Source organism: Crinia signifera, chromosome 4, assembly GCF_055691185.1.
Source record: "Crinia signifera chromosome 4, ASM5569118v1, whole genome shotgun sequence".
Lineage (NCBI taxonomy): Eukaryota > Metazoa > Chordata > Amphibia > Anura > Myobatrachidae > Crinia > Crinia signifera.
Window position 1 is genome coordinate 306,445,797 of NC_139220.1, and position 15,357 is coordinate 306,461,153.

At 39.2% G+C, this 15,357-nt stretch overlaps 1 protein-coding gene across 1 annotated transcript in view; it reads left to right on the plus strand.

Moving 5' to 3' along the window:
• Window positions 1-14,082, plus strand: part of LOC146073310 (uncharacterized) — an 85,721-nt gene extending 71,639 nt beyond the window's left edge. Inside the window, exon 6 of the mRNA XM_083180487.1 lies at window positions 13,094-14,082. Coding sequence (XP_083036613.1) covers window positions 13,094-14,082 — 989 coding nt within the window. The remainder of the gene's footprint in view (window positions 1-13,093) is intronic.
• Window positions 14,083-15,357: the final 1,275 nt, after the last annotated feature.

Consider the following 15,357-nt stretch of genomic DNA (forward strand, 5'->3'; position numbering starts at 1 on the left):
GGGTGATCCCAATTCACATAATAATCAAGGTTGGCTTAATATTATCCCCTTTGTTGTGGCTCTGGTTCCCATATTTATGTAGTAAAACATTCATATATTTCACAATTCATGCATAGTAATCTCAGATATCGCCTTACAGTCCACAATTTATATTTTATTGTATAAAAATTGAGATGGAGACACCCCCCAATGGGGTACTCGCATCTAAATATAAATTTCCAACAGATGCAAAGTCTCAGGTACAGATCAAGACCAGAATATTATTAAAAATATATATAAAAAATAAAAAATATACAGTTTACAAAACTGACACAACAATATACATTTAAAAGTCCTTATACATACAACCAGTGTGACAAGGAGGAAGGCTGCTCACACTTCCTAGTACCACCAACACATTTCGGTCCTACCGGACCTTTATCAAGGCATGCACTCCACTTTAATAACATAAAAGAAACCTTTATGTGTTTCCTCATCTCTCTCATAGAGGTGAGCGAGGTAGGCAGTTAAAGCAACCCTTAGATTCATTCTGTATAAGAAACCAACCACTTGAATTTTTTTTTTACATGAATTGAAACTGTATCACTAATTCCTATTTTCATATCCTTTTCTTCCGAGTAACACCCACTCCTAGCTACTGAATGTGAGAAAAGAGATAAAAAACGTCTTGTTGTCCAGCCGGATTACACAAATACTTTCCTCAATACATTGTGCAACACAATGGTAAATGCTAATTACACCCTTGCAGGGTAACACCTGACCTTGTATTCTAATTCTATCACAGCAGCCTCCAGCCTCCTGCTATGTCACCAATAGGAGCTTTAATTTAGGAGTCACCTATTGTCCAGGCAGAGAGTCCGCAGAAACATGTTCTACATATCAGCAGGAACTCTACAATGATTCCCTGCTAATAATAATAACATACATACATACATTTTATGTCTATCTATCCATCTACCTATCTACATATAAGAGATCACTGAACTCACCAATTCTAGGTTGGGGTACAGTGGCCTGTGTGTTTTTGTTCTATGGGAATCCACTCTGTGTTAAAGATGAAAAGAAAGAAACATGTGCTGAATAATGAACTGTAGATCAATTGGGTATCACATTCATATATATATTATCTGTTTCCATGCCCAGAGGGCCCCCCCCCCCTCCGCTACTTTCTACTGCCATCCAGCGATTTGGCTATTTCTTCTGGAGCTGAAAAGAACTTGGTTTCTCCCTCTACAATTATTCTCATCTTTGCAGGATACATCATTGAGTACTGTATGTCGCACTCCCTTAGTCTTTTCTTGACATTTATAAATTTCAACCTTTGTCACTGCACCTCTCTTGCATAATCGGGAAACAACATGATGTTTGAGCCATTTTTCTCCAGCTGTCTCTCCAGGGCTCCAGCCCTAACCGGTTCCATACAGCCCAATAGCCCCATGTGATTTTAAATGTGTATTTTACAATAAAGGATACTTGTTTATATACACAAGGATCCAGAATTTATTCTTGGTTTGGGAGAGATAAATCCACGGGAGAAAGAACCTGCTCTATGCGCCTTGAAATCTACTACTTTGTGAGTATATGGTTTAGGGGGAGAACCCCATCTTTTATCATTGGATTGCAGTTTGATGACCCTGGGAGTATCATTTGTAAGGCGTATTGATCTGCACATTGTGTGAGTGTGACTGTAAGGGGGAGGTACCCCGATTGATCTGAAGTAAATAACATCATAAAACTGTTCATACTACAGAATAGAGTGATTGAAACCCCAAAAAACAGGGTTACACGAGGGGAACGACCCTCTCTCTTTTCTTTTGTTGTTTCATATTTCTCAATAAGAAAAACACAACGGAGAATTACAACAGGACTCACTGGAAGTCACAGGGGAGTACTTGTCTCTCTTTTCTTGTTTTTTTGTTCCAGCACACAAGCGCCCTTATTCTTATTTCAGAACACTCTTTCCCATACATTGTCCATTGTAGGGAGACTAGGTGGTCTCCTTTTGTTTTGAAAGAATATAGGCAGCTAAGGCGCAGACTAGAATTTTACCAATAGACAAAATACAAGGTCATTTTCCAGTTATCTTTTTTTTTTGGGGGGGGGGGGGGGGGTCCGCATTAGGGTGCAGAAAGAAAGACTGATTTAGTCTTTTCCGGGGCACTCTTTGTTGTTAAATTGGTGTTAATTATATTATTAAAATTTAGCTTTTATTTGGTATGCCTTAAAACAAATAGTGCTTAATACAAAATACAGACGTACACACATATATACATATAAAGTGAATTCTTTGTCATCAGACACATAAAGGGTAAAAAAATACTCCAAATCACAAAGTAAGTGATGTACAAAGGGTTGTTCAATCTCCCCTCAGTTTTCCCAGTTCATTTATCTTTGACCAAATATATCTAGCAGATATATTGGTTGTTGTATCAAGTTTGCGAAATTTCTTTAACTTATAGGTGAAAAAATATGAATCAACCCCTCTTCAAATGTTGGGGTAATTATATGGCTTTTAATCCCAACAATATTTCCTTTCCCTTTTGTTTTCAATAGTTTATGTATACAGGTCTAAGTGACATGCAATTATTTTGCTGAATCTGTATTCCTCCTATCATACTGTTATCTTTGCTACACTTTCCAAACTGCAAAGCAAATTGAGATACAAATGATGTGTGTTTTCAGGGCAGCTTTGATACTGATGCAGGTTTGAACAGCATCTACAATCCTATTTCCAGAATTTCTCAGTGGGGAGTGTATAACAGTCAATTTATTGGATGAGAATCCTGATCTGTATGGTGGTGAGAGAAGGATAAGTTGTGCTATTTCTCTCACCAAGGAGCAATTCTGCTTTTCAGTATCATGTTAAAAACGTAAAATACTGAGTGAGAGTTTGCTCCTTTCGTACCTTCAGCACTGAGGGAGAGATAGATAGATATAAAAGGATGTGAGCTCTCTATTGTGTCAGGAATGTACTGCTCAGAGTGTTTTCTGTTGCAATAAATTGCAGTGCAGGAAATTCACCCGGCTGTTCTGACAGAGAGTGTTCACTCCGAACCTGTGTGGGTAGAGGAGTTCAAAAGTGTCGCATACCTCATGGAAGATAAGATATCTGGGTTATTCATACTGGCACCATTCTGCTGTCTGGTATCTGCCCTGTGGGCATAGAATACCAGATGAGAGATAAGTGTCAGTTGTCACCCAGACAGAATATACACATGTACCAGTTTTGTGCTGTTCTGACGCCGGTCGCAGATACAATCTCTGATGTTATTCACACTTGCAGAGACAATGAATGCAGTGGGCGTCAGAATGAGAGAAACTGCTGATCGGAGGTTTAGTTCTCACAGAAGTCACAACAGATTTGTTTATCTCTCTCTAGGACAATTATGGAGTCTGTAGGTAACACTTTTATTGTGGTATCAATTTGGCATGGTATACTTCTCATCAATTCTCTCAACAGGAAAGATATGATATGTGGCAAATCTCACTTTTTCGACTGTTAAATGTAATATTGATCAGTTATTTGTCGATTCCAGAAATTGAGCAATCTTATATGACATATAGCAGTTAGTGCTAATACATATTGCACTGGTCATCAAACAATTATCACAAGAACAATGGGCTATGTGGCATTATGAGCGCTGGGGCTGTTAATACAGCATTGCTCAATTTAGTTTTTTTAGGAAATAAGGGCAGTTAGTGTATGACAAGAAATAATTAGTACCTACACACACTGCGCTATTCAAAAATCAATTTTCACAGAAAAATGCGCTATGTGGAAAAAGCGCTTGGAATAATAATACAGATCTAATCTTTCACTTGAGAGATTTAAACAGTATACATAGTAGGTAACATTTGGTACTCATATATGCTGCACTGGTCATGAGACCTTGTTCACAGAGTAATGTGCTATGTGGCAGTCGAGATCGCAAACATATTTTCTATGTCAGAAACCTGCCGTTCTCTAATAGACAGCAGAAATGTCCGGACACCAAAAAAGTTTTCTATGTCAGGTATTCTTATCTCTGACTAGGTTACTCAGCAAGCAGCGGGTAAATCCTTTATCATTTTATAGGGTGCTGCGCCTTAATTGGCGTTTGAGTACTCACGGACCGGTATAAATGTGCCGGTTACGTTACCGCGGCAGGGAGAAGGTGTTAGGAGTCAGCCGTCTCATCCATCGATCACATCTCCTGTGAGCCTGTGAGCGTCGGGACAGGAAGTGACGCGCGTTTCGCTCTGGGAGCTTGATCACACTAGGAATGGTGTGTCGCTTCCAAGCTGCGGCGAGTATTTAACCCCTTACCGCCGCAGCCTGTTTTTGCCTTCCTGACAGAGCCCTTTTTTTCAAATCTGACATGTATCACTTTATGTGGGGATAACTTTTTATTGCTTTTACTTATCCCAGTGATTTTGAGATTGTTTTCTCGTGACACATTGTACTTTAAGTTAGTGGTAAATTTTGGTCGATACAGTCTGTGTTTTTTTGTGAAAAATACCAAAATGTCGTAAAAAAATTGAAAATTTTGCAATTTGCAAAATGTTAAATTTTCTGCTTGAGAGACAAATAATCATACCACTCAAAATAGTTAATAACTAACAAAGACCATATGTCTACTTTATGTTGCCATCATTATTTCAACCTCCTTTTAATTTTTTTGGACACTAGGAGGCTTAAAATATGAATAGCAAATTCTCAAATTTTCAAGAAAATTTCAAACACTGATTTTTTTAGGGACCAGTTCAGTTCTGATGTGACTTTGAGGGACTTGTATGTGAGACACCCCCATAAATGATGCCATTTCAAAAACTGCACCCCTCACAGTATTCAAAACAGCATTTTGTAAGTTTGTTAACCCTTTAGGTGTTTCACAGGAATTAAAACAAAGTGTAGGTGAAATTTCAAAATTTCATTTTTTTTGCAGATTTTCAATTTTAATACATTTTTCTAAGGAACACAGTAGATTTTACTAGAGAAATGTGACTAAAAATTGATTCCCGCAATTCTTTTGTTTTCATAAATATCCTATATGTGGCCCTAGTGTGCACGTTGACCAAACCACAGGCTTCATAATAGAAGGAGCACCTACTTGATTTTGGAACCTCCTTTTTATGAGATTATTTTTTAGGCACCATGTAGGTTTCTAGGCACCATAAGATGCTAAAAGTTAGGAACCCCCCCACAAGTGACCCCATTTTGCAAACTACACCCCTCAGGGAATTCATCTAGGGGTATAGTGTACATTTCAAACCCCCAGGGGTTTCACCATTTTTGGTACAACTGGGCTGTGAAAATGAAAAATTACATTTTTTTACACAAAAATGCAGTTCTGGTTCAAAATTTTTCATTTTCACAAGGAATGAAGGAGACAAAGCACCCTAAAATCTGTGCCGCAATTTCTCCCGAGTACGGCAATGCCTCATATGTGACCATAAAATACCATTTGGGTGCATGGCAGGACTCAGAAGGGAAGGAGTGATATTTGGATTTTGCAGCACAGATTCTGGTGGAATGAATGGTGGGTGCTATGTCGCATTAGCAAGACCCCCGAAGCACCAATACAGTGGAACCCCCCCACAAGTGACCCCATTTTGCAAACTACACCCCTCAGGGAATTCATCTAGGGGTATAGTGTACATTTCAAACCCCCAGGGGTTTCACCATTTTTGGTACAACTGGGCTGTGAAAATGAAAAATTACATTTTTTTACACAAAAATGCAGTTCTGGCTCAAAATTTTTCATTTTCACAAGGAATGAAGAAGACACAGCACCCCAAAATCTGTGCCGCAATTTCTCCCGAGTACGGCAATGCCTCATATGTGACCAAAAAATACCAGTTGGGTGCATGGCAGGACTCAGAAGGGAAGGAGTGATATTTGGATTTTGCAGCACAGATTCTGGTGGAATGAATGGTGGGTGCTATGTCGCATTAGCAAGACCCCCGAAGCACGGTGAAATGATGAACCTAATAATCCATAGATGTGTGGTATATTTTAAAACACTCCTTCATACATAGGCCGGGTTTGTCGGGGCAAGTTTCACAGTGGAAAATAGTTTGCTTTCTTATTCCCTTTTTATAGCAAACTTTGCACCTTTTTTGTGGCCTGCCCTTTTTTCCAGTGGAGGGGATTTCGTTAGGAAAAGGCTGCCCTGATACAATACGGGGGCCAGTACTAGAAGTACTGGGGCCAGTACTAGAAGTACTGGGGCCCTCTGCCTGCTGGTTCCCAAATATTAGGCCCTTTATGACTTCCTCTTGAAAGTGCATAAATGTCCCCGTCTGGCTGGTAGAACGGAATAGTACGTAAGCGTTATACAGTGCCATCTGGATGATATACACGGCCAGCTTCTTATACCATATTTTTGTTTTCCGCAGGGCACTGTAAAAAAAAACCTGCACCCCAAAAAAGTTGCTGATCAGTTAATTTATACTGATCAGCACAAAAGGGGGGCAGCAGGGGGCAGCAGAGACAAAATTATATTACACAATGACGCTGCAGCAGCAGCAGCACAAAATTATATCACACAATGACGCTGCAGCAGAAGCACAACAACCAGGAAGCACCAGGAAGCACCAGCAGCAGGCAGCACGGATGCCACCACACCACCAACGCTGATCAGGTCAGTATAAGAGGACAGATGGGCACGGAGACCGCTCTGCACGCTGTTCCTGACCGGAATGGCGGCTGCAGGGCTGGCTCCGTTATTTTCTCTGAGGTGTAATGGCTGTGATTGGTCCGTCGGTCCGACGGACCAATCACAGCCTTGGGGGCAGGTGGGGTGACCAACAGTGACCCCTTTACACCCGGTGGTGATTGGTGCTGTACTTAACAGCACCAATCACCACCGATCCCTGTGTTACCGAGCGCCGTTATTCGCTGGTACACAGAAAACGCTGCAATTGGCTGTTCACATTTGAACAGCCAATTGCAGCGATCACCGATGGGGGGGGGCATCGCTGCCCCCCCTGGGCAATGAGGGAAGATGTCTGCTGTCAGGGACAGCAGCCATCTCCCCTCTGTCACCGCGTCTATAGATGCGGTGACACTTTAAATGCATGACGTACATTTATGCCATGTGTCGGGAAGTACATCCCGACCATGACGTAAATGTATGTCAAATGTCGGGAAGGGGTTAAAGGTTAAATTAATTGAATGATTGTTCTTATTTGGCCAGTATAGTATCATTGATAAGTCTGGCTATTTCTAATGGAATTAAATGCCCATAAGTACTATTGGTTTGTAATACATGTTTAGTGCTAATTTACATGATGATTTTTTATTGTTAATCATTTGTTTTTATATATTTATTATTGCTTGTTCATTTATTATTTATTACTTTCGTTTTTTAATTAATTAATTCATATATGGAGAGTTTGTAACAGTGGGAGAATCATCATTTTTTTATTTTTTACTTTTTGTTAGAATTGATTGATCTCTGTATATGTCCTCCGAGGTTTTGATTAATCATATTGCTATTTTGAGATAATTTTTATCGGGTATTCCTTTATTGGACACATATTTTTAATTGTTGAGTATTGTTTATAGTTAATACAGCAATATATTTCTATTCCCCATCCACCAACACGCTGCATGAAAAACTCAGGTCCTGGGGAAATAGTTTATTCTTACGATTTTATCAGTTTTTACGTTTCTTGGAGTTTTGTTTGTTTTACCATTTTTCTTCTTATTGTTTCTTTTTATTTTTTATTTTTTTAGCTGATTCTTGTATGTTTATGACATTGTGGTTTGTTGTATTATTCGGTCTTCTTTCTGAAATATAGGCTGCGGCTGTGATGGGATAATAGTGATGGGTAATATTTTATTGTTCCTTGATGATTTGGACAATTTTGTCAAAGTGAGTCAGTTTGAAGGGATACCTAGATCCTTTAGCTATCTAATAGAGTTTAGAGTAGGTATAGTAAGTTCTGTTTCCAGTTATATATAGAAGTGATGCACAAAAATAATCATTTTTTGCCAAAGTTGCACAGCCCAAATTTTTTGCCGCACACAGCCTTCGTAAAATAGGGAACATTGAATGAGGGTGGGTAATATGTGCAGCTCAAAAAGGATTCTAGACTGTCTAGGCCAGTGAGGGAGCAGGGATCCCGGCAATGACAGCCCCCAGTTACACCAAGCAGGGCAGCCCTTTTACCCACCAAGGGTGGCCACCCCACCATCGCAGTTCACCAAGATATAAGGTTCAACTTATTTGAAGGCAGGGGTTGCCCTGGGGATGAAATCCATATTTATAGTGGTGGACCGGCAAGGGGTACCTCTGTCCTCTAAGATCGTGGGGGTTCATCAGGGGACCAAGCGCCTGCAGTGCACTTCCTGTTGCCCAGCATCAGTGTCCTGTGTCCAGAGTTTCTGCACACTGACAAGCTGTGCACCACGTGCGGGACCGGGAGGGTGCAGAGAGGACACTGGAACAGACGTCACACACCTGGGGTCATAGGGGATATCTATTCCACCTCATTCTTAGCACCTCTGTCTTGCGGCAGTAAACCCCATTGCTCCAGACTTCCACCCTACAACATCTGCTCCGAGGTCATGCCCCAAGACTAGCCCCGGCTTCCCTGTACTTGAGCATGCAAAGATTTCTTATGGAATGATTAACAAGTATGGGATGATTGAAACTGTATGGGATTGCCCAAAAGCTACTTACCTTCCTTTGATATAATGGTAAACTGACTTACTATATAATCAGCACTATTAAAGAACCCACAGATAATTATTTTTTAGAGTCCCATTAATTATAAGAATCTTTAAGACATAGTAGATTCTCATAGAACGAATAAAAGAGTGCAACATTTTTTTAATCTCTTAATTATTTTCAACACTTTTCACATTCTACCCTATATTTCGCTGGCTATTAGCAATTTTAGCATATGTACTAATAAAAGTTAAATTTTATAAAAAAAAGTATATGTTTGTCTGTAATTATTCCATACAAAATGAGTCTTACACATATAGATTAATCTAGTGAGCGCCCCAAAATAGGAACCCTTTTTCTTTTTGCTTTTGACATATTTGCTAACCAATGTTAATAATGACAGCTTGACTAGTTAAGCAGTTTATTACCTTATTCCTCCTTTTTATTGGTCATAGTTAGTATAGTAAATTACTCCCTTAAATGTACTGGTTCTCAAAAAGTTCCATAAGCAAATGTTCAAATCTTAGGGCAAACTGTTATGCCCATGGCGGTCCCATGTACTTGTAATAAAAAGTATGCATCAGACAGAAAATAATTATTTAAAATAATAAATTCTAAGTAATCCATTAATCTGCCATATATATCTACTGGTCCAGCATCAGGGTTTAAGAAATGGCCAACCTAGACATGGTGAGTTCAGTGATATCTTGTATATAGATAGATAGATAGATATACATTAATTGTATGTATGCATGTTTGTTATTATTAGCAGTGAATCATTGTAGAGTTCCTGCTGATATGTAGAACATCTCAGTGCTGACTCTCTGCCTAGACAATAGGTGACTCCTAAACAAAAGCTTCCATTGGTGATATAACAGGAGGCCAGAGGCTGCTGTGATCTAATTACAATACAAGGTGTTACCCTGCCAGGGTGTAATTAGCATTTCCCATTCTAGTAAGTGACTTGAGAAATATTTACACCTCATTTACAAGACAAGGAGCTGGGCAGGAGGAGCTGCTGTGGTGAATGACTGTATACTAATGTTATGTTACCCTAATTTACATGTCACCTCTCAGTTTAAGAATTCCTGCAGGGCACCCTGGGAACTACTGGGGAGAGATGGGGAGGAGTGACTATAAATATGCTGTATCAGGCCACTGAGAGCTGATGGAGGAGCTGCTGGATCAGTTACAGTTGGAGAGCTGGGAGGACGGAGGAGTAAGAGAGAGACAGAGGAAGGATCTACATAGTAAGGTAATTATATTATAAATAAGAAAATACTGATACATGAACAAACCTTTGCAGATATTATTGTACAGATATTGTCTTTTTATCAGTTATTAGTCTATATTTGTGATATCTATTGATAAATAACGCACTGCAAAAAACTTCTACAAATATCTAGATATTACAGTATATTACATAATTTTACATTATCATGTGGAACACTGTATGGTAAGATATCCTTGAAGAAGTATAAAAATTACTGTGAGTTCAAAATAAATGTATAAACATATTAATATGAATTTCTAGTTTGTCAGTGACATTGGGGAAGTTTAATAGCATGAGAGATTCAGAAAGTGAGAGGTTTGGTAAGAAATCTCCAGTTTTTTTCTTTAAAGCGGCGATCATTTACACTGCTAAAGCAGTTTGTTTTTACTGTGTTAATGATTGCCGCTTTAAAAAACCTGAAGATTTCTTACAAAATCTCTCACTTACTAAATATCTCATCCTATTAAATTTCACCCTTTGTATAAGCCAGTAATGTAGCAGCAGTAAAGTATTCTCTCTCATTATTGTAGTAATGAAGGAATTCCTTCTTGAATAACCATATGAAGATGCATTTTTATCTATGACCATCCAACTACTAATTGGATTATACTGTACGATGGTTTTGTTTGTACGAAGGTTTTGTTTTACAAAAGTGACCAATGATTTAACCTTATACATAATTTACCACACAATTAGTAAATAAATAATAGGTGAGATGTAGGTCACTATATAATACTCTCAGCACTGAGACTGGTCTGATCCATAAGCTTGATTCCTAATTGCTCTCAAGTAACAAATTAACACTATTTGGCAAAATTACCTTAAACCAACTTTTTAGAGGCAGGTCTTGTAATCATAGATAGAGGAGACCTCCTTCTCAACTTCTTTTATATTATATCCCTGATATATAAACAAACAAAGAAAACATATACATAGTGTAGTAGTCCTTATTCATAGTTTTTTATTGTAAATACAGGTCCTTTTTAGCCCAGATTTTATAAGGAATGGTGTATACTTTTCTATATGTATGGTATCACCTCCGTGAGACTAGAGATATTGATTGATGCTCACACTCAGCTTACATTCCACAGGGTATCGGGAAACTTATAAAGGTATCTTTCACACAAATTTTCTCCTTTTTTATGTACCCAGGAAATCAACTCACATATATGCTTAAATGTGCTAGCCCCGGTCTCCTCATATAATGGTTTCTTTGTGTCCATATGAGACAATCTAGCCGGATTGTACAGTTTATTGTTCCATAAAAACACTTTTCATTAAAAATTACTATGGATAAAAACATTGCCAGGGGGTCACATGGATGACATACCACAGTACACAGATTCTGCAATCCGATTATAGAAAAACCTGGGGATTACTCACCAATAGCAGGTCCGTGGACTGTGGTGGATGACACACTCCTGGAAAATAAAATATAAAATAGCATCCAATGCGTTTTAACTAGTTATAAGTCTTTTTCAAAGCATCTAATAGATGACCTCTAATACATAAATCTAATAAATCCCCTACGATAACAACTCTTCCGATAACAACTCTTCCCTTACCTAGAAGTCTTTATAAAAGGCACTCTGCTCCATTTTCGGAGCATATATTGAAGCAATAGTCAGAAGGGAATGGCTTAAATGAAGAACCAAAATATTAAAATGACCCTTCGGTCTAAATAGGAGTGTTCTAATATACAAGCCAATGAGTTGTGCAATAATGTAAAAGTGCCTTTTTTTGTAGAAGATGAACAAAAGGCGTGAGGAAATGTGTGGGAGGCCACTGAGGGGTGTGGGGTGTTTATGTGTGTTTCTTGCAATAATAATAATATGTCTATCTTCTGCTTTTTATAAATTGTATTGCCATGGTGCAAATACGTGGCGAGTTCAGAACGTCTACATTTAACGACATTATATTTAAAGTCACGGTATATACCAGTGGAAAATAGAGCTAAAGAGACCAGTGATTAACTGTAAAGTGAAACAATGCTTAAACGGGAGGGGGAGTAGTGAAATAAAAAGTAAAGGAAACACTAAGGAAGATGAGCAACAGGACATCTGAGTAACTGAAAATGGCCGCTGACTCAAGGACACGGTTATCTGCAACACTATTAGATGCCATCCATTCCGGATAGGACCACCATGTTGCGGAGGGGGGTATCATAGTGGGACAAGGGGCCACCTCACTCCTCCACTGAAAGGCACCCATTCATCTACCTTCCAATTGATTGGAAAATAAAAGATCTCATATGAAATATCTCACGAACTACCCTAGATTGAGTAATGAAATCTCCACAGATCTTAAAAGATGGTTGGGACAATTTATTTCATGTACAGGTAATAAAAATTTATATTTTGCTCCATCTGGGGCACTGGCTACGGGGGCCATTTACGGCCTGCGGGCCGGAGCTTTCCCACCCCTACTTTATAGATACATGGTCACCATGGCTAGCGCATCACAATGCTCCTCCCCTCTTTCATTTGGCTTATAACAATACAGCATAAGCTTGTAAATAATCAAATGTGGCATTTGAGGCGACTCTCCCTTATTCACAATACATTTTATTGTTTGCATATTATCTGATGTATTTTACTGAGAGGGACACTGGATTTTTAGTCGCTGTATTCCTTTACCCATCTTTCCCTATTTTATTTTTTGTTCATGCTCTTTCCCCTTCCAAAATATATGTACATTTATTTAATCACAATGTCCGAAAAAAATTTCAATAAACAGATTATGCCAAAAAATATATAAAAATTGTAAATGACTTGGACATATTTAATATGGTATATACAAATACATCATGCTCTATATATAAAGTAGCACTATTACAGTAATAGTAGAATTACCACAGAACAGCTTTTAAAATATATATTTTTTTCTTGCAGGACAAATAAGTAACAGGATTTTCATTTGGAAGACGCCGTGGAAAGCAACACAACAGTCAGATCAATCCACCTACAGGCACCATTTATTCCTACATATCTGGGGGACTGAGCTATTCTCATTTTCTGCATAGGAGAAACCTTCTGCTGCTAATTTGTATCTCATTAATACATGATGAGTCTGACAGGAGAGAAACCACATATGTGCTCTGAGTGTGACAAATGCTTTACATGTAAATCAGAGCTTCTCAGACATCAGAGTCGTCACACAGGAGAGAAACCACATCTGTGCTCTGAGTGTGACAAATGCTTTACACGTAAATCACAGCTTCTCATCCATCAGAGGAGTCATACAGGAGAGAGACCACATCTGTGCTCTGAGTGTGACAAACGCTTTGCGTATAAATCAGAGCTTCTCACACACCAGAGGAGTCACACTGGAGACAGATCATATCTGTGCTCTGAGTGTGACAAATGGTTTACATATAAATCAGAGCTTCTCATCCATCAGAGGAGTCACACAGGAGAGAGACCGTTTACATGTTCTGAATGTAGCAAGTGTTTTACAGTAAAGTCACATCTTGTTAGACATCAGAGGAGTCACACGGGAGAAAAAACATTTAAGTGCTCTGAATGTAGCAAGTGTTTTATCCAGAAGCCACATCTTGTTATCCATCAGAGGAGTCACACAGAAGAGAAACCATTTAGTTGCTCAGAATGCAGCAAGTGTTTTACCAGTAAGCGTAATCTAGTTAGACATCAGAGGAGTCACACAGGAGAGAGATTATTTAGTTGCTCAGAATGTAGCAAGTCTTATACAAGTAAGCATCATCTAGTTACACATCAGAGGAGTCACACTGGAGAGAGACCATTTAAATGCTCTGAATGCAGCAAGTGTTTTACAAGTAAGCGTAATCTAGTTACACATCAGAGGAGTCACACTGGAGAGAAGCCATTTAGTTGCTCAGAATGTAGCAAGTGTTATACAAGTAATCATCATCTAGTTACACATCAGAGGAGTCACACTGGAGAGAGACCATTTAAATGCACTGAATGCAGCAAGTGTTTTACAAGTAAGCGTAATCTAGCTACACATCAGAGGAGTCACACAGGACAGAAGTCATTTACATGCTCTGAAGATCTGAATGTATCACGTGTTCCTCATGTTCCCTTGTATCCCTGCAATGGGGATGATACAAATGTCTGTGGTGGCAGCTTTCAGTGCTGGTCACCTGAGAGAGAAATTGATTTGTTGTTGCATTAGGGCACAAACATCTGATGGCACCTTCCACTCTCAGCCTCCTGAGACGATCAGCAGCAATATGTCAAAAGTGACCTGTATGGGTGCACAAATATCACTTTTTACATCATGCCCATGACTTCAGATGGGTTATCTGTGTAACATTGCTATATTCATTCTGTTTGGCTGCAATTAGCATAATAATAAAAGAACATTAATTTAGGACTCCTGATCTCCTATTACTTTAGATGGGAGTTCGGCCGTGCAGAATACAGTTGAATCCCTTCGATATGATTACATGTGAGGACATTTTATTTTAGGAAACAATTTGTATTATATCAATCTGTCTTGTTAAAAACCAGGGAGGAGAAACATCTGTAGTTGATCCTCTGCACCAGTGACTGTAATAAACATTGTGTAGGGTGAACCCTCCAATAATATCCCTCCAATAGTATTTATTTATCTACAGTTTCTTATATAGCGCAGCAGATTCCGTTGCACTTTACAATAGTAGACAGTGATAAAACAAACTGGGTAACAACAGACAGATTTGGAGGTAGGAGGGCCCTACTGCAAGCTTACAATCTATAGGGATTTAGGAGGGAAACATAAGGACAGGCACCAGTAATAGCATAGCTTGTAGGTCCAGAAGGGAAGCTATATAATACATAAGTGCCTCAGAAGGTTATGCATATGGAACTTAAATATGATAGGCTTGCCTGAAGAGGTGAGTTTTCAGGGAATGCTGCAAAGTTTGGAGGCAGAGGAGAGTCTTATTGTACGTGGAAGGGCATTCTATAGGGTGGGAGCAACCCGATGAAACTCCTGTAATAGTTAATGGGAGCTGGGGATCCATGCAGAAGAGACATAGATCTTGTGCAGAGCAGACATTTTATTTATAAATATATTTATGTTGCTCTCCTGACATAAGGGGAGCTGGTACAATTGACCCCCTAATACACTAGTATACAGATACTATTGACCCCTAATACCAGTGGCATAAGAATAGTCCCACAGACCCCACAGTTGCAGTCAGGTGCTGAGTAAGTGAGGGTTCCGGGGGTCTGCGGGGCTATCTATGCACTGCACTGCTGCTGGTACCTGAGACCAACCAGACCCTCTGCTCACTACCGCCAGCGGGACCAACAGATCTACTTGTCTGCGGTCCCAGCTCTCCTCTTGCCAGGCTCCTGCTATTGAAAATTAACCTCACAAAATGTCCTTCTTACAGCACACACTTTTTGAGGATGCTAGAGGAGGCAACCTCAAGCGCGGCAAAAACGTACGTCAGGGACAGAC